Genomic DNA, 17943 nt, shown 5'->3' on the forward strand with positions numbered 1-17943 from the left:
TACGAGAATCAGGATGCACAGGCAACAAGAGCGAGAGAGCTTCCGGGACAAGACGAGAGGGGATATGAGTAGAGACGGGGTATAGGAGAGATCAGGTGAGGAGGCGAGCAATGCCGGTAGGAAGGCAGGTATCGGCAAAGGTACTGACGACGGGCGCGGCGTACTCGCTCCAGTGTCGCCAGCCGTACCATGCAACGAAGAGGAGGACCGGCATCCAGAAGACCTGCATAAAGTACGTCAGCGGGCGTGTCGGGCGGTTGAAGAGGCTGGAACGCACCCAAAGCATCCAGTCTGCCGTTCGAGATGCCTCGCCCATGACACTGCCGGCGTCCGTCTCGGCGTCCGTCTCGTCCGAGGCACTCGATGTCGCTGAGAACCGGCGACGCATGCGGGACCGAACAGGCGTTGCCTTGGGAGGTGAGCGAGAGACGGCGGTCGAGGTCGAAGGCGAGGTCTTCTCGTCCACGGGCAAGGCTGAGAGGGTGTCGCTGGGGGTGTACTGCGGAGGAGGCGACGAGGGCGTCTTGGCGTGCCACCATTGCGGCGCGTAGAAGGCCGACCGCCAGTCACGGCCGGGAGATGGGCTGAGCTCGCCCTCCGTCTCGTCGCCGTCGCCGTCGCCGGTTGCCAGCTGCGGCTCGCCGACCGTAGCGGCGCGTCGTCGCTTGGAGATGCTGCCGCCGCTGATGTGGCGAGTGAGCGCAGCAGGCATGGCGGGGAAGGCGGTGAGCTCAGGCATGTGCATTTGTGGAACGCCGAAGCGGTTCGCCTTCGCTCGCTCCCACACGCCCGTCACGCCTGCAATCGGCTGTAGCTTGTTCAAGCTCGGCGGAACAGCAGGCTTGAGCTTCTGCGACAGCCAAGACGCGGACGACGTAGGCTTGACAGGCCTGGGCTGGGCGAGGATGGGTTGTCCGGCTGGAATGTCGTCCTCGTCTGCTGAGGCGCAAAGTCAGTCAGGGTGGGCTCGGAGGCATGAACCTGAGAAGGGAAGCTCACCGGGAAGAGAGACTTGACGCGAGCGAGGAGTCCGCCGTTCCGCCCTGGTCTCTGCCTCGGCCTCGAGTAGGTATTGCAGCGAGACCGTCGACGCGTTCCTCGAGCGAGACCAGGTCCGCAAGTCGACCTCCCCATCCGCGTCCTCGTCCCAAGAGTCGCCTTCTTCGTCCGAGACAGTCCAGTCGCTCGGGAACTCGTCCGACTCGAGGGACCACGGCTCGTCGTCATCGTCCTCCTCATCGCTGGCGGAGTCCTCGGCAAAGGAGCTAGCCAAACTGCTGCGACGACCGAATGTGGCTGACGAAGCTGAAGGCAACGCGCGCACGCTGTGTGCGGGCGAGAAGCTGACGAGCTGCTGCCTTCCTGCGCTGCTCATCGTTGGCGTGACCTGCGAAGGCGACGTTGTCGCGCCCCTTGCCAGCAGCAGCTCTTCGACATCGACGTCGTCGCGGTCGCGAGCGATGTCGAGAGCTGTCCGGCCGTCGTTCACCCTGACGTTGATCGATGCGCCGCCCTCGAGCAGTAAGCGCGCGATTGTGACGCGTCCATACAAGGCAGCGAAGTGCAGCGCCGCGTAGCCGTTGCGGTCGGGCATGTCGACAGCGACGCCGCGCTGGAGGAGGAAGGAGACGAGGCGGTGGAAGCCGAGGAGGGTCGCGAGGTGGAGAAGGGTGTGTTGCTGTCCGTTCGCATGCGAGATCGGCGGGCGGGTTGACGGAAGCGAGGGTGCGGCACCCGGGATGAGGGACGGGTCAAGGTCGAGGAGCGAGAGGAACTTTATGACGATGCCTTCGAAGTTGCGGGTTTCGCCGGATGCGACGGCCGGAAGAGAGGGAAGGGAGGTGGTCGACGCGTTGGGCGAGTCGCTGAAAGACGAGCGGCGAGAGGAAGAGCGAGATGTGGCCGGCGTCGGGTAGACCGATCGGGCTGCTGCGTCAAGAGTGGCTGCAAGGCTGGCGGTATCGGTAGGAGCGCTTCCGCCGTTCGACGGGGAAGTCGAACCGCTTGGAGCGGCAGCCTGTCCGCCTGGTCCGTTCCCAACAATCCGCATCGCAACCGCGCTCGCGTCCTCGAGGCGACCCGTCATCTTCAACCCGACGACCTGCAACGCGAGCTCGAGCAGCGAGCGGTCCGAGTCGTCCTTGTAGGTGAAGAGCTGGAGGCCGGTACCCTGTTCGACGGTGAGAGGCACGCCCTTGATGCCGACAACGACGGGTCCAGGGTTGGCAGACGGCGGGAGGACACAGACCAGCGTGTTGTTCGACCAGTAGTGCGTCGCGGCAGGTGTGTCGCCGAAGACGCAGACGAGATCACGGACGAAGTTCTCGCCGAGGACGGTGATCTCGATTCCGCCGTGAACGGGGCCTTCGCCGGGGATGAGGCGGCCAATACGAGGCGCAGGCGCAGGCGGCTGCAGCTGGTTCGGCTGTTGCTGCAAGGCCCAGCTGGGCGTGAAGCTCGCTGGCATCGGCTCGGTCGCGGGAATGGCGAACGACGGGACCGAGGATGGCGCAGGCGGTGTTGGCTGAATCGGCGCAGGTGCAGGTGCGGGCTCGACGACCGAGGCGTTCGGCGAGGGGAAGGCCGAGGCAAACGACTGGAAGGTGTCGGAGGGAGCGGTCGAGCCTGGCGAGTGAGGCGGGCTCGAGACGTTCGATCGCCGATCGTAGCCGTTCGAGAAGGACGGACCCATCGAGGCGGATCGACCATTCGGCAAGTAGGCGGAAGACGGCGTAACGACGCCAGATGGCGGCGCAGACGGGTCTGCCATGACGGCGTCGCCCAAGCCGCCGAGGCCAAGTGCCGACCCGAATGACGATGACGACGGAGCGCTGTTGAGCGGCGGGAGAGCCACGCCATTGAGCTGCGCCAGCTGTTGCTGTTGCTGCTGGACAGACTCGGGGACAAGTTGGGTCGTCGAGGTCATGGGCGAGCCTGGCTTGGAAGTGGACTGAAGAGGCGTCATTGCGAAGGTCGGCGAGCGATGCTGGTTGCTCGTGCGTTTGCGGGACGGGCGCGCATCAGCATCGTAAGGGCGGGCCTTCTTGCTAGCAGCGTGGTAAGCCGGCTCGGCGTCCGCCTCGTCGTCGCTGTCAGTCTGACCACGGCGCGAACGACCCGTGGCGGCGCGACGGGGGCGGCTGGAGGTACCGTTCGCAGCGGGAGGTGAGGGCGCCTTCTTCTCCCGCTTGCTCGCCGCACCCGCCTTGCCAGCCTTGCGCTTACCAGTCGCTCCGACCGCATCGGGATCCTGCCCAGCCGCCGCAGTGAGAGCTTGCGATGCTGCCACCGCCGCCGCACTCTGCTTGTTCGAGTTGGTCTTGTGGTCGTCGGTGATCATGATTGGCGGGGTGGACCCGCTCGCGACGATGTGGCCGAGGTGGTCGCGCAAAGCGTACGTGACGCTGCGAAAGAATCTTCTTAGTAGCTTTATGAGCCCACGAAGCGGAGCGGACGCACCAGAAGCCCTTCTTCTCTTTGTGATGGCGGCAGTAGCAGGTGACGCGAGTCGGCAAGACCACTTCGCCCGAGGTGAAGTCGACAAACTCGGTCACGTTGAAGACGACCACCTTGCGCCTCTCCTCCTCGGACGTGAACTGCGGCTCATCGTTCGCGACCGGGGGCGGCGCCGTGTACGTCTTGCCCTTTGAGTCCTTCTTGCGCTGCGAGCGCTTGATCTCGCGCGCTTGGCAGTTGTCGCAGATGTAGACTTCGCGGTTGGGTTCGGTAGCAGAGACGACCGCGACGTCGAGGTCGAGTGTCGTTTCGGGTGTAGGGTCAGGCACTGCGAGAGTCGATGTGAGCGATAGCGGGGTTGGACGGAGGACTGAACTCACGAGGCTTGGCGTTCTTCTTCGGCTGCCCCGTCATGCCCACCTTGTTTCCCCTGCTGCTCTTCAGCGCAAGGTACCTCGGCAGCCGGATGTGGTTCCAGCTCCCAATCCGCTCGAGCTCGTCTCCCGCCTTGGCCGCAAGTCCTCCATCCGGCATGACCATTTCGTCCGCAAGCGACTCGCCCGCCGAGTAATCCATATCTTCGCGCTTGATGCCGCCCCGTGGTCGGACCAGCGCAAGGGAGATCTTGATCTGCGTCTCGACGCGCGACTTGGCGCCGACTGCTGGGACGCCCAAGACGAGAAGTTCGGGTGGTGCGGCGGAGACGTTCGAGGGCGAGGGGAGGATGGAGGAGGTCGGAGGAGCAGCGAGTGCGGGGATGTGATTCGCAGCGAGGACTGCTTCGCGCGCGACGAAGTTGACGGATTGAGTCGGTCCGCCGGCCTGCTTCGCCTTTGCTGTGGGTGCCGCCGCACCGACGAGTCCGTTTGGCTGAAGCGCTGCGGACGAAGTCGATCCGTCTGAACGACGCGACAGGCTCGGGTCTCGTGAAGTCCGGGTCGACCGCGCGTAGACCTCGCCGACACCGTCGTACGCAGTCGACGCGCTCGCAATGCTCCCTCGTGCGCTCGAAGCGCGAGTCGATCGGCCGTACGGCGAAGGGGCCATTTCGGACGTCGGGGAAGGGAGGGGGGAGGGTGTCGCGACGCCACTCGTCGCGGGTGCGCCGGTGTTGGTAAGTGCGGGTGCGATGCCTGCGTTGACGGCAAGGAGGTCGACAGGGATGGACCAGGGCTGCTGCTGTTGGGGAGGCTGCTGCTGCTGCTGGAGGAAGGCGTTCGGGACGGAAGGTGCGGGAGCAGGTGCGCTGTGAGGAGGGAGCGAAGAGTGCGCGTAGGCCGGCTGAGAAGACAAGGGTGTCGGCAGCGCATGAGTTGGCGCCGTTAAGGTTGAGGGGCTGTGTCAAACAAGGGTGAGCCTCCTGTCGACACGGCATTCGAGGTGAAGGGGACGCACCCGCAGACGTCCTCATGCACCATATCGTCAAACTCCATCTGCATCTCGTTCTTTCCGCCGTTCGCCTGCGCGCCAAAGTAGTCTGTCGCCCGCTGAGCGCCGTCCCGGTCCTGCTGCTGTCCGCCCGCGCTCCCCGAGGGCGACAATGCCTCCTGGCCGGGCGCCGCACTCCAGAAGTCGCCCGTGAGAGCAAGCCCGTCGTTTCCCGTGCCGTTCCCGCCCTGTCCGTGCCGAGCAGCGAGCTTGAACGCCCCTCCCGACGCCGTGGCCTGCGAGGCGACAAAGCCCGGGTCCATCGCTGCCATGCCGCCGAGCGCGGCGGGGGACGCAGCAGTCCACGGCATGGTCAGGCCGAGGTCGAGCGCCCACTCTTGCTGCGACGCGGCCGAGTACGCGGGTGAGGAACCATCCGAGGGCGATGAGGTGCTGGCGTCGCCGCCGGACGAGCTGGACGAGTCAAAGTGCGCGTCGGGATCGTATTCGTGCATGCTCGAGTGCGCCTGCGCCGCCTCGTAATCCATCGCGGCGTGCAGCCGGTGTTGGGGTGAGGAGCTCTCCCTTCGGCGGTGCTCAGAGAGGTGATGAGGTGGAACGACTGCGGCGGACTGGCGGGGGTTGTAAGCGATTCGAGTGTGCTGCTGGGTGCGTAGACAGCGTGTAACAGCGGTCTGGCAGCCGGGAAGAGCCAGTCGTCGCTTGTCAAGACGCTGGCAATTGCGAAGTCCCTCTCTCGGCTCAACCTTGTCCTCACTGAGAGCTTGCGTATCTTGCCTGTGTTACGCTCGCAGTAAAAGGCAATCGATGCGCCTGCGACACGTTCGGCGCGGGTGCAGCCGTTGCAGAGGAACCAGAGACTCCTGGTCGATCCCCCGGGAAGCGAGCCCGTCCAGCTCTGGTTCCAGCAGGATTGCGAGCCCGCGTATCGCTTGATGCTTCCGCCCCGCGCCGAGCACGAACGGGAGCATCGAGTCCCGAGCGGGAGAAGAGTGGAAACGAAGCGGTCCCTCGACAAGGCGCATGGAGGAGAACGACTGATTGCGGATTGATGCGGGCTATGCACAGCGACAGCGAAGGTGTCTTATGTCCAATAGTTGTGATAGCTGCGTAGGCAAGCCGGGTCAGCACGCAACAACCACAGCGCCTGGTTCCAGCGGACAGGAAACGGACTCACCGCTCCTGGTGGACTCGGCCGCGTCCTCACCGACTTGATCCATGTTGAGAGGGTTTATCTCAGCGTCCTCAGCGATGGACTTGACGCATTTGACGGCGGATTCGGAAGCCAGGGATCTTGCCTGTACCGCAAATCCGCGTCAGCCTGAAGATGCTCGCGCCGCTGCTGCAAGACACACACAACTTCGACATCTGTCGGTCTACCCGCGTCGGCACACTGCTGCTGGTACAGTTCTCGAGCCCGCCAGGCGGCAGCTTTGCCCAACAGCTGCTCTGCTTGTCACTTGGACTCGATTGCGGCGGTCATGAAGCGTTGGTCGGCCTCAGATTTTTCGGAGTTGTCGCTGACGAAGGACATGTCGGGCTGGCGAGTGTCGTAGGGGTGTGAGGAAGGAGGGAGAAAGAAGCGAGTCGCTCGAACAGTCGCAAGCCAACCTCGTCCGACGTCATCGAGCCTCTGGCCTGTTCTGCCACGTCCTCTCCAGCGCTGCTAGTGCGCCACGACCGGTCCAATTCCGCCCGGCACACGCACTGCGACCGAAGAAAGCAAGTTGGCGGTTGGCCGGTGAGGCATCGTCGACAGCGCGGCTCGAGGGCGTGGGGAGCGACGGGACAGGTCGAGCGAAGTACGTGCACCCTTGCAGACAGGTCTAGCAGGCATTCAAGCGGTCCAGTCGCAGCGGGAGGACGAGGTCGAGGTGCAAGAGGCGAACTGGCCGGTTCATCAGCGTCTGTCTGCTCGCTGAGCGCTGTGCTGACTCAGTGTGCTGCCTGAGCATCTGTACAACTCACTGGATCTCAGCTAGACCACCGCCGAGCCGCCCGAAGCCGTCGCATCTCCCCTCGCCTCCTCCACTCTTCACGCTCGTCCGGCTATTCGAAGCGACACGACACTCTGCTCGAGCGATTGGTGGAGCATCTTGACTGTCTTGACGACCCACGATAGTGCGTACAGTCTGCCCATCTGCGCACGGACGAGCTGAGAGCTGACCCGGATCGTTCGCCAGCTTCACGATGCCTCCCTCTGCGCAGACGAAGAAGCTGCTCCTCGATGGCTCGCTCTTCATCCTGTCCCAAGTGGCTTTCTACTATGCGTTCAAGGTGTGTCATCCTTGCTCGTCTGGCACCCGACCTGGCTAACCTCTTCCTCGGCTCGCCAGGTCGTCATGAACCAGATGGACCCGCAGAAGTCGAAGCGGAAGGAGTCCAAAGCCAAATCAAAGGAGGCGCTGGGCAAGCTGGGCGTCGACCTGTCGACGCTCGAGCTGAGCGAGCACGAGGAGATCATCGCGGGCGAGGTGGTGGCGCCGGAGGATATCCATGTCACTTTCAGCGGTACGTCCTTCTCGAAGACTCCGGCGTGCTTGCGGCCTGCGTCGCTCATGGCGCATCGAACGAATCGCTGACTGACCCGGCCACCTCGTAGACGTCGGTGGACTGGATCCCATCATCTCGCAGCTCCGCGAAGCCGTCATCTTCCCTCTCTGCTATCCTCAGCTCTTCGAATCTTCCGCGGGACTGTTTGGTGCGCCAAAGGGAGTCTTATTGTACGGTCCTCCGGGTTGCGGAAAGGTGCGTTTGAAGGCGTTTCCCGTTCTCGACTTGGACTGCACTGACCGTGCTTCTCCGCGCTACACAGACGATGTTGGCGAAGGTCATTTTCAGCCTGCATGATTCGTAGATGGAACAGCAAGCTGACTTGTCCTTGCGACAGGCTTTGGCACGGGAATCAGGCGCTACCTTCATCAACATGCACGTCTCGACCCTGACAGACAAGTGGTACGTGCAGTCCGACACTCGCGGAGCCGATAAAGCCTGGAGCTGACGGTTAACGGCAACCAGGTTCGGCGAGTCGAACAAGCTCGTCGCCGCCCTCTTCTCCCTCGCGCGAAAACTCCAGCCGTCCATCATCTTCATCGACGAGATCGACTCGTTCTTGCGGGAGCGGAGTCGGGCAGATCACGAGGTGACGGGAATGATGTGCGTGCTGAGTTTCCGGATCGCTGTGTTGCACATCCCCGAAACGAGACTAATCGTCTGTGCTTCATGACCACGCAGGAAAGCCGAATTCATGTCGATGTGGGACGGCCTGACAACAACAAACGACACCCGCATCCTCGTCCTTGGCGCGACGAACCGCCCGAACGACATTGACTCTGCGATCCTCCGCCGGATGCCGAAACGATTCTCCATCAAGCTGCCCGATGCGAGCCAGCGACGCAATATTCTCCAGCTCATGCTGAAGGACATCAAGCTCGACAAGGGATTCGATTTGGAGGGACTGGTGCGGAAGACAGATGGGCTCAGCGGGAGTGACTTGAAGGAGGCGTGTCGAAATGCGGCGATGGTGCGTCCTTGCTAGCGACTCTCCTCATCCCTCGTTCTCTCGAGCGCTGGGCTGATAGCACGGCGCATCGGTTGCACAGGTCCCCGTCCGGGAATACATGCGCCAGAACCTCGGTACCGGCGGCCAGATCGACGTCGAGAAAGTCAAGGCCGGCAAGTTCAACATCCGCCCCTTGCGGCTGTCGGACTTCTTCGTCTCGGACTATGCGCAGACGGGGACGGGCGGGGCGATGGAGCAGGAAGGGTTGGATTGAGGCGGGAGCGAGGGAGGATCAGGTATAGACGTACGAGGGAGCCTCTCTAAGTTACGTAGCTGCTGCTTGCAACATTCTTCGCCTGTACACCCGCTCGAATCTGCGAGATTCGCGAGACGAATCTCGCCGCTCAAGTCGAGCGACCTGCGAATACTCGTCAAATACAGCCTGCGTCTCCGTCGCTCTACCACCCCTCCTTTTCGCCCAAGACCTCCCTCCACCCACTCATCCACCCCTCCTCAAACCTCCGCACCGAAAACCGTTCCTGCGCATTCCGTCTCGCCGCCTCACGGATCTGGTCTTGCTCGTCCTCGGGGAGTGAGACGATGTATTCGAGTTGGGCGGCGAAAGATCCGGGGAGAGAAGAGGTGGGCGAGGAGGCGGAGGCTGCGAGGAAGCCTGTTGGGGTGCCGGAAGGGGAGGGGAGGAGGATGTCGAGCAAGGGACCGGCTGAGGCGTGCGCCAGAGGGATTAGGCCAGCAGCCTGCGATCGCCGTCAACGAAACGTATCAGCTCATGTGCCTCGATGGAAAGTGTTGCCAGAACAGATCAAGTCGGAATTGCTGCGACGCACCTGGAATTCGACGACCGTGATCCCAAAGTGCTCATCCACCATCGTATGCAGCCCGACGCTCGCCTTTCCCATCCACTCGCAGATCTCCGCATATCCGGCATTCACCACAAACTCGACCTTGTCCTCGACACCCAACTCCCGCGCAAGTGCTCGAAGCGCCTCGACTCTCTGCGCATCCGCTTCGTTCCGCACTGAACCGGCGCAGACAAGTTTGACTCGCGCCTTGAGGGTTGGAGAGAGGGTAGGCGAGGAGAGGAGGAATGCGAGAGCGTGCAGCTGGGTTGAATGCTCCTTCTCGGGTCGGAACTGGGCGAGGGAGATGATGATGATGGGTTCGGAGAGGCCGATGCGTGAGGAGGTCGAGAGCGGGAGGGAGGAGAGGTGGACGGTGTCGCAGGGCGGGTAGAGGAGGCGGATGCGAGGTGAGGTGCTGGGTATCTTCGGCGTGCGAGGAGGGGCGGCGGCGGCGATCGCTGGCTCGGCCTTTGTCAACGTCCGCCGTTGACGCAGCTTCGTCGTGCTTGACTCCTCCCCATTGTCGAGGAGCACCTCGCCCTCCTTATCCTCCTCCTCCTCCTCCCTTTTCGCTCCAATCAACCCCTCCACATGCCCCCTCGTCCAGCTCGAATTAACCCACACAACTCCCGCCTTTCTCAAACTCCAGCTGTACACCCTCGCAAAGACGACGTAGTAAGCGAGCTTGAGAGCCGAGAGTGCGCGGGAGGAGGCGATTAGGGTCGAGTTGGTGTGGGTTGAGAGGCGGGATGAGACACGGTGGAGCATGTCGGTGCTGCGCCAGTAGACGGTCAGTGAGGAGATGTTAGAGATGCAGGGAAGGAGGCGGAAACGAACCTGATTGTTGGGTAGTGGGTGTAGCTTGCGACGGGAATGCGGCAGAGGTATTTGACGAGCGGATAGGCGAAAGCGTAACCCATCGTGTCTGTGAGAACATTCGACAAGAGTATGTATCAACCGTCGCTCTCGCTCGAGAGTCGAGATAGCCGAAGCGCCTCTCCAAGCCGAACTCACCAATCCAGACATCCGGCACGCATCCCTCCGGCCCGATCAGTCCCTCCAGCGCAAGCAGAACGCTCCCGAAGCTCTGGCCGAGCAGTGTGAGGCGCGGGTAAGTCGAGTCTTCGACGAGCCAGCGGTTCTCGAGCGGGATGAAGTGGAGGGTCGAGGGGGAGAGGGTGATGTCGAAGCGGGACTGCGACACGCAGCTCGAGGATATTAGCTTGTGATCTCCGTCGTTACACGGTAACAGCCGATGCAGAAAAGCCGCATGCGCACCTTGACTTTCGCCAGGATCTGCTCCTTGGACGCCTTACCGTGTCCGACGTCGCCCGTATAGACGACGAAGACAACCGCCTCGCCCTTCATCGCCCTCTGCATGCACGCGAGCGCAGTCCACAGCACGCGTTCTCCTCCTCCGCCGGCATTGCTGCGGGACCGAGGGTGTGAGTGTCGTTTCCAGAGGGAGAGAGGAGGCGGCGCACCAGTAGGGATGGAAGAAGCCGACGATGCGGATGTGAGGCGAGGTGTAGCCTAACTTTGCGAGCACTCGCAGACGCTGGGCGAGTGAGCGTCGCGGGATGAGGTAGCGGCGGAGTGAGGCGAGAAGGAGGGTGAGCGACAGCAGCGGGACGGCGAGTGAGAGTCCGAGCGACCACAGTGCGGTCATGGCGAGGCTCGAGAGTGCCAGCAAGCCTGGGTAAGCTGACAGCGAGTGGTTGTGAGCAGGCGAGCGGGCGACGCTGATGAAAGTCGAGCTGGTCACGTGCAGCGAATTCGGCGGGAGAGGAGGCGACAGACAACAACCCTCGCTCATTCTCCCTCACGCACGCTGACACGCTAGCTGGAGCAGTGCACGGGTGAGTATACGCTACATACGCCTGACGAGCAACTCCCGCGGCCACCACACTCGCTCGTCCGGCCGCCGACTCGTCTCACCCAACTCGCGCCTCTCGCCCGCTTCACACGACTAACACAGGCGCAGCCAAGACAGCGTCGACCGCACACGCATGGCTCACGCACTCCTGTGCTCGCCCGCAACCCGCTTCTCGCCCGACTCGAGCTCCGACTCGCTCAACTCGCTCTCGCCCGCGACCCCTCCCCCTCCCTCGCTCGACTTTCTCTCGCACCTCGGCGACGGCTCGTTCGACCGCGAGGCGAGCCCGACGGGCCAGTTTGACACGCCGACGAGGAGGAATGGGTATGTCAGGGAGGAGAAGGACCAGGGACCGCGGCAGAGTACGCTGAAGGGCGGAGTGGGCATCGACTTGGCTACTCCGCAGCCCGACTGGGTGACGCATGAGCTCGACGAAGAGTGGATCGCACAGCCTGAAGCGGAGGCAGACGACGATGGCGCTTCCACGCGAGGAGGCGAAGGTTCAACGACGATCCTGGCACCCTCGTTCGCTACCCCGTCCACCCAATCCCCGACGCTCATGCCTCCATCCCCTCTCCCTCCTTTCCCGCCTTCAACGCCCTCTCACCTCCTTCGCACCCAACCTCGCGTACCCAGCAGTCTCCGCCACGCCTTCACAGCCGCTTCCTCGCCCTCATCCAGCATCGCCTCTGTCTCGGTTCGCGGGAACGCGACTGATACAGAAGCCGAGACGGAGACGGACAACCACACGAGGGATATGAGCATCTCCGCTGGGTCAGTCGTCGAGATCGCCCATACCGATGCGGAAACCGACGCAAACGAATCTCTCGCCGCTCCCCCTCTCATCGAGTTTAGCGCCGACTTGCCCGCCTCAAACGAAGCTGCCGACGACGAGAACGACGAATCAGTCGGCTCGGCCGGTACAGTCGTCGTCAACTCCGACTCGGTCGTTGATCGTGGCTCGAACGCTGCGAGAGGGAATGAGCAGCTTCAGGCGGCCGTCAGGGCTTTGCGTGGACCTAATGCGGGATTGTTCATGGCTGCTGAGGGCGAAGAGGGATCCGAGGAGCAGGAAGAAGACGAGGCGGGCAAGAGGAAGGCCAAGGCGCTGTTGAGTTTGTTTGAGCCGCCTAGTCCAGACGGTGCGGCTTCCCCTCGCCTCGTAGTGCACGACACGTACTAATTCGTCCTTCGCCGTGCAGCCCTGCCGCCGACGAACCCGCTTCCACCCTCAACCCGTCCCGCACCCTTCCTTTCATCCTTCACCTTCTCCCCGCCCTCGATCCTCCCCCCAACTTCCTGGCGCTCACTCAACCACTTCTCCCCGTCCCCTCCTCCTGCTCCTCCACAAGCCGACGAAGACCGCACCCCGCTCGCCCGCAGTCGTGCCCGTCTCGGAGGCGAAGAAGTCGACACTCCGCGCGCTGGAGAAGGGATGAAGAGGCCGCCTGCGTTGGGCAGGAGGGAGAGGTTCTTGAGACGGAGCGTGAAGGCTGAGGAACGGAAGGAGGAGGAGGGAGGGGAGAGCTCGGACGATGCGCCTTTTGTTCCTGCGCCCTTGGAGGGAGGGACAGTCACGACTACATCGGAGGACGACGAGGATTCGACGGACGAGGAAGAGTTGCGGAACGGCGGTCGTGCGGGAGGAAGCGGGCCGCTTGAGATGGAGGTCAAGCCCGGGCTTGGGTGGAGCAGCGACGAGGACGAGGGATCGCTCTCGCGTGACGATGAGGAGGCCGACTTCCCCTCGAGAAGCATGTCGGCTCTGCCGACTCCGCCTTCATTCGACGCTGCGCCCCTTCCGACCGTCTACGAAGCGTCCGAACCCGCTTCCTCCATTCGCTCACGCACCTCACTCGCTCCTCCCGCTCAACCCTCGCTTCCCCTGCCTTCTTCTCCCGCGCGCATCCCCATTCCGTCGCCGCTCCTCCACCCACCCGCATCACCTCTCAAGCTCTTCCAGCCAACCTACGACACCGTAACCCGCCACCACCTCGCCGCGCTTGTCGACGAGATCGACGCGCTCTCCTCCAATCGCGACGAATACCTCCGCGAAGGTGCACCTGCGCCGCTCAGGCAATCACAGGAGCGAGAGGAGAATGTGAGTGACGAGGGATTCTTGGGCGAGGAGGGGGAGAAGAGGAGCTCGAAGAGGATCAAGTTGAGTCCCAGGAGCGAGTTCGTCTCGCGCTTTAGGGCGGATGGCGAGGATGGGTTGTCTCGCGTCGAGGAGGAAGCGGACGAGGAGAATCAGACGCCTGGACGGGACGAGCGAAGCAGACGAGGCGGAAGGAGGTCGACGAGGTCGTTCTCGATCTCTCCCAGCGCACGGCGGCCGACTCCGCTCCGCTCTGCGCGTCGACCACCTCCATCGTCGCGGCGCCGCACAGCCGACATCTCGTCCGCCTCGTCGCTCCTCACGCTCCCAACGCTTCCTTCGCCTGTACCGACATCGCCGGGCGGCTCGAGCCGGCGTAGGGAAGCAGTAGAGGAGGCAGAGCGGGTCATGGAGCGCATCAGGAAGAGGGAGGAGGAAAAGGAGAGGGCGAGGGAGGGAACTGTCGTGAATCGCGTCGAGGAGGTGAGCTACCCTACCTTTTATTCGTCCGCGCAACATATGGGCTGACCGGAGGTTGCTTCGCAGACGAACCGCTCGTCCGCTTCGCTTTCCGCAACTCCTGTTCGCGGCGAAGCCTCCTCGACTCAGCACGACGACACCTCCCCTGTCCCGCTTCCTCACCTCGCCGCAGCGGCTTCTGCCTCGCTCCGCTCCGTCCTCGGCTCGCCAGCACCCGCACCCGCCTCTCCCTCGCTCGCATCTTCCTCTTCCCTCGGCTCGGGCGCGAGGCTTCCGTCAACCTTGCTGCAAGAGAAGGGCGGCTCGATTGGTCGTCGACATTTCGCGCGTACCCCTGTCGGTGCGAAGAAGAGCGGTAGCTCGAAGGCCAGTGGTCTGCACGTTGGCGTGCTGAAGGGTCTATGGGGGAACGAAGCGGAAGATGCGGACAGTGAGAAGGAGGTCGAGCCTATGCCTACGCCCACCCTCGAGACGGAATCGGCTGCGGCCGCGACACCCGTCGCTGCAACCCGTCACGCCCGCCAGACATCCCTTACGACTCTTCACCCTTCTCTTCCCGCGACACAACGCCTTCTCGCCTCGGCCGGCGCTTCCGCTCGCGAGAAAGGTCTCGTCTTCGACTCGGAGCAAGGTCGATGGATCCGCACGCCCAGGCGCCTTGCAACGCATGTGGAGGAGTCGAGCCACGCCGAGACGTCACCCGTTGAAGACCCGCTCGTGGACGCTCAGGAAGATGAGGACGAGGAGGACCCTTTCAAGGACTTCAGCGAGTTGCGGAGCGACAAATCCATCGTCGCGCCACCCGCGGCAGATACAGCTGCGGATGCGGCGGTCAACCTTGATCACCTCCCTCATGCCGGCGACGGAAGCGGCAGTCTCCCACGTCGCTTCGTCGAATCCGTCAGCGGCCTCGGTATCACCAAGGGAACGCCGCCTCTCACCGGTGCTGCATCGTACGCACCTGAACCACCTTCTTCCGCCATGCAGCAGTCGCCCGCCGGAGCGTGCTACTTCTCACCTCCGCCAGCCGAGACGCGACCTGCCGAAGAAGGCACCGACGGCCCTCATCTCGTCCTCGAGAGCGAAGACTCGGCCACTTGGGGCCGCGGCGATGCGCTGCGGAAGAGGGAGGAGGCGCAGAAGCTCTTTAACGTCGAGGAAGCGGCGCAAGAGGAGGACGAACTGGACGACTTTGCGGAGACCAGCATGCTCGGGCTGTATCAGGCGACACATGGCGAGATAGAGGAAGATGAAGACACGACGGCCGAAGCGCGACCTGCGCCGCCCGTCGTCGCTCGTCACCAGCCTTCACACTCTACGCCTCCCGCGACTATAGCTCCGACGCCTGCCACACCCTTCAGCGCGACTCGTCCTCCTCTTTCCGCCTCTGCACCTCAGCCTCCCCGCTCCGCCCTCAAAGTGCCTCGCGCTCAGTCTGATCCCCTGGCAGTAACTCCTCTCGCTCGGGTCGTCGCCGCCGCCGGCCCGCCACGCAGCGTCAGTTTCTCCGACGGCAAGACGAGCGGCAAGATCGAGGGACTCGTGCCTCTCGAGCCGTACAAGCCGTTCGCCTTCCCGTCGAACGCGCCTGTCGGATTCGGCAGTGGCCTCAAGTTCGAGATGGGCAACGGACCAGGCTCGTTAGAGTTTGACGAGGGCTTTGAGACCCAGAGCGAAGTCGCCGAGACCGACGAGGGCGACACGACAATCACGCAGGAGCAGGTGCTCGCGGTTGAGGCGCCGTCCGTGCGAAGTCGCAAGGTTGGCGAAGCGTTGGAGTCTCTCACCCGAGGCGAGTCGTTTCACGCTTGACCTCGCGCGTCTCTTAACCCCTTCGAACTCGCAGGACCCGCCGATTCGCCCTTCGCCGCCCATTTCAGCCGCGCAGCGAACCGAGACTCGTCCCTCGCGCTCTCAGTCACTTCGTCTACCACGTCCTCGCCAACGACGGCCTGTGTCCGCCCTCGCTCGCGCAGCTTCACCCGGACGCACTCGCAGAACGGTAACGCGACCTTCCTCACCGAATGCTCGTTTGGCGTCTCGCACGACCGCCTGCTCCAGCTCATCACCGACGTCGAGCCCTTCGAGCCGGACTGGGAGGGTTTACGCAGCATCGACCTGAGCCGGAAGAAGGTCGAGAGCGTGGTTCGCTTGAAAGAGTTCCTGCCCAAGCTGGACGAGGTGAACCTGTGCGTACAGCTTCCGATTCCTCGCCGGCCGCAGCGGTTGACGCCTTGTCTCGTGCAGCAACGAGAACGATATCTCATACCTCACCGGCATCCCCTCGACCCTTCGCACCCTGCTCGTCTCGTCGAACCGCCTGACAAGTCTCGCATCCTTCTCGCACCTCCGCAACCTTGAGCGGCTCGACCTCAGCAACAATCAGCTCGAGTCGGTCCACCAACTCGCCTGCTTGAAGCACCTTCGGGAGTTAAAGGCGGACGGGAACGAGATCTCAAGCATTGAAGGGGTTGCCCAGCTCGACTCGCTCGTGCGGCTGAGCCTCAAAAGCAACCGGCTGCAGAGTGTCGACTTTGGCAAGACGAAATGGTGCGTCGAGCATCCACGTCCCCCGCACTTACGCTGACCATCTCCCGTTCGCAGGACCCGCCTCGAGACACTTCACTTCGCTCGCAACGAGATTGCCGCGCTCCACGGACTCGAGCACCTCGTCTCCCTCACGACGCTCAACCTCGGTCCGTCGACCTCGTCCGCTCGCTCAGCGCCACTGCTAACGCCTCCCTCCCGCAGAACACAACGCGCTGACCGTTATCGAGCCATCCGCCGACATGCCTCGCTTGCGCGTGCTCCGCCTTTCCAACAACCCTCTCTCCGCCCTGGACGTCTCGTTTGCGCCCAAGCTCCGGACGCTGTACGCCGACTCGACCCGCCTCGGCGCTCTCGAGGGTACCGACCAGCTGAGGAAGCTCGAAAACCTGAGTCTGCGAGACCAGTCGGTCGAGGGACTGTGCGTAGCACCTTCAAGCTGATGCTGAGTCTCGCTGACCCACCCGCCTGCAGGTCGCTCTCGATGCCGCACATCCGCGATGTCAAGCGCCTCTACCTCTCCGGCAACCCTCTTCCCAACTCATTCCCGTCAGAAAAGTTCTTCAACCTCGTCTACCTCGAGCTCGCCATGTGCCAGCTCACCTCGCTGCCCGCCGACCTCGCCAGCGTGATCCCGAACGTCCGCGTCCTGAACCTCGACTACAATTTCTTGCACGACCTGGCGCCATTGCAGGGTCTCTCTCGGCTGACGAAGCTCAGCGTCGTTGGCGCGAGACTGGCCAAGGCCAGACCAGTCGCGACGGTGCTCGCCAGCCTGCTCGAGCTCGAGTCGGTCGATCTTCGGTGCGTGCCGTCGCTGTCGTTCAATGCTTTACGACAGCTGACAACTTGTTCGCTCCTCAGGATGAATCCCTTTACGCTCGCCTTCTACCCGCCTCTCGTCCCGCCTTCCGACTCGCTCCTCCCCTCGCACTCCGAGCACCGCATCCTCCACCCCGACTCGCTCCCCTCCTCGGTCCCATCTGACGCCATCGCCGACCCAGCGACGCACAGCTCGGCGTGGCAAGCGCTCGACACCAAGTTCCGCCGCGCCTTGCCGGACGAGTGGTATCACCGCCGTGCCGCCTACCGCGCCGCCATTCTCCAGTCTATCCCGTCACTCGTTCGCCTTGACGGAATTGATGCAATGAAGGAGCGGCCGAAGCTGGCGAGGCGGGTGGAGACGCTGGCGCAGAGGCGGAGTCGGTGAGGACGGTGATTCTGCGAGCTTACCCCTTCGACTTTCGTTCGTTTTGACGTTCTGTTGTTCTTTATTACGCATGTGCATTGCGTTGCCTCTTTCGATGGCATGATGCGAGACTTTGCGGGCGAAAAGAGACCGAGGCTGTTCGTAGCCTCCCTTCGCCTGCTTGCCCTCTGCTCCGAGTCTATCCGAGGAGGCCGCCAATGCTCTCGTGCTCTTTCTGCTGCTGGCAACCGCCGTGATGGCTCGCAGTCCCCAACTCCGCCTTCGACAGCTTTTCTTCCCCCGGCCTTCTCAACCTCCTTCTTCGTCTACGAAGCCATCTCTGGCGAAGCCTGGGGCTGCTCCTGCCGTCAACGGGCAGCTATAGGCTTGAGTAGTCGAACGAAAGGCTGGGCTCATGCTGCAACGGCCGCAGAAATCCCCGCCTAGCACCTCCTCCTCCTCCTCCTAAGCTTTTCTTCCTTCCCCAGGTCTGCAGAATCCCCGTCCAGCCTCACAGGCACATTTCTGCTCTTTTTCCGCACG

General features: G+C 63.2%; 4 protein-coding genes across 4 annotated transcripts; 2 read left to right on the forward strand and 2 right to left on the reverse strand.

Moving 5' to 3' along the window:
* Positions 1 to 91: 91 nt before the first annotated feature.
* RHTO_07806 (putative membrane-bound transcriptional activator) lies at positions 92 to 5372 on the reverse strand (the record flags this gene model as incomplete). The annotated part of the gene is made up of 6 exons (XM_016421462.1): positions 92 to 223; positions 278 to 936; positions 1000 to 3404; positions 3460 to 3784; positions 3837 to 4792; positions 4852 to 5372. The coding sequence occupies 6 exons, from the start codon at positions 5370 to 5372 to the stop codon at positions 92 to 94; spliced, it is 4998 nt and encodes a 1665-aa protein (XP_016274055.1).
* Positions 5373 to 7035: 1663 nt separating this feature from the next.
* Positions 7036 to 8621, forward strand: RHTO_07807 (ATPase, AAA-type domain containing protein; the record flags this gene model as incomplete). Its single annotated transcript, XM_016421463.1, has 8 exons — positions 7036 to 7122; positions 7182 to 7356; positions 7448 to 7593; positions 7661 to 7675; positions 7736 to 7800; positions 7864 to 8001; positions 8080 to 8368; positions 8448 to 8621. 8 exons carry the CDS (start codon positions 7036 to 7038, stop codon positions 8619 to 8621), a joined length of 1089 nt encoding a protein of 362 aa, XP_016274056.1.
* A 184-nt stretch (positions 8622 to 8805) lies between these two features.
* Positions 8806 to 10879, reverse strand: RHTO_07808 (alpha-1,2-mannosyltransferase, glycosyltransferase family 4 protein; the record flags this gene model as incomplete). The annotated part of the gene is made up of 6 exons (XM_016421464.1): positions 8806 to 9105; positions 9196 to 9985; positions 10048 to 10135; positions 10225 to 10405; positions 10489 to 10639; positions 10695 to 10879. 6 exons carry the CDS (start codon positions 10877 to 10879, stop codon positions 8806 to 8808), a joined length of 1695 nt encoding a protein of 564 aa, XP_016274057.1.
* A 340-nt stretch (positions 10880 to 11219) lies between these two features.
* Positions 11220 to 17421, forward strand: RHTO_07809 (leucine-rich repeat protein; the record flags this gene model as incomplete). The annotated part of the gene is made up of 9 exons (XM_016421465.1): positions 11220 to 12228; positions 12289 to 13667; positions 13731 to 15456; positions 15511 to 15853; positions 15912 to 16214; positions 16269 to 16360; positions 16416 to 16632; positions 16686 to 17015; positions 17076 to 17421. 9 exons carry the CDS (start codon positions 11220 to 11222, stop codon positions 17419 to 17421), a joined length of 5745 nt encoding a protein of 1914 aa, XP_016274058.1.
* Positions 17422 to 17943: the final 522 nt, after the last annotated feature.

The sequence above is a fragment of the Rhodotorula toruloides genome (assembly GCF_000320785.1).
Source record: "Rhodotorula toruloides NP11 unplaced genomic scaffold Scaffold8, whole genome shotgun sequence".
Lineage (NCBI taxonomy): Eukaryota > Fungi > Basidiomycota > Microbotryomycetes > Sporidiobolales > Sporidiobolaceae > Rhodotorula > Rhodotorula toruloides.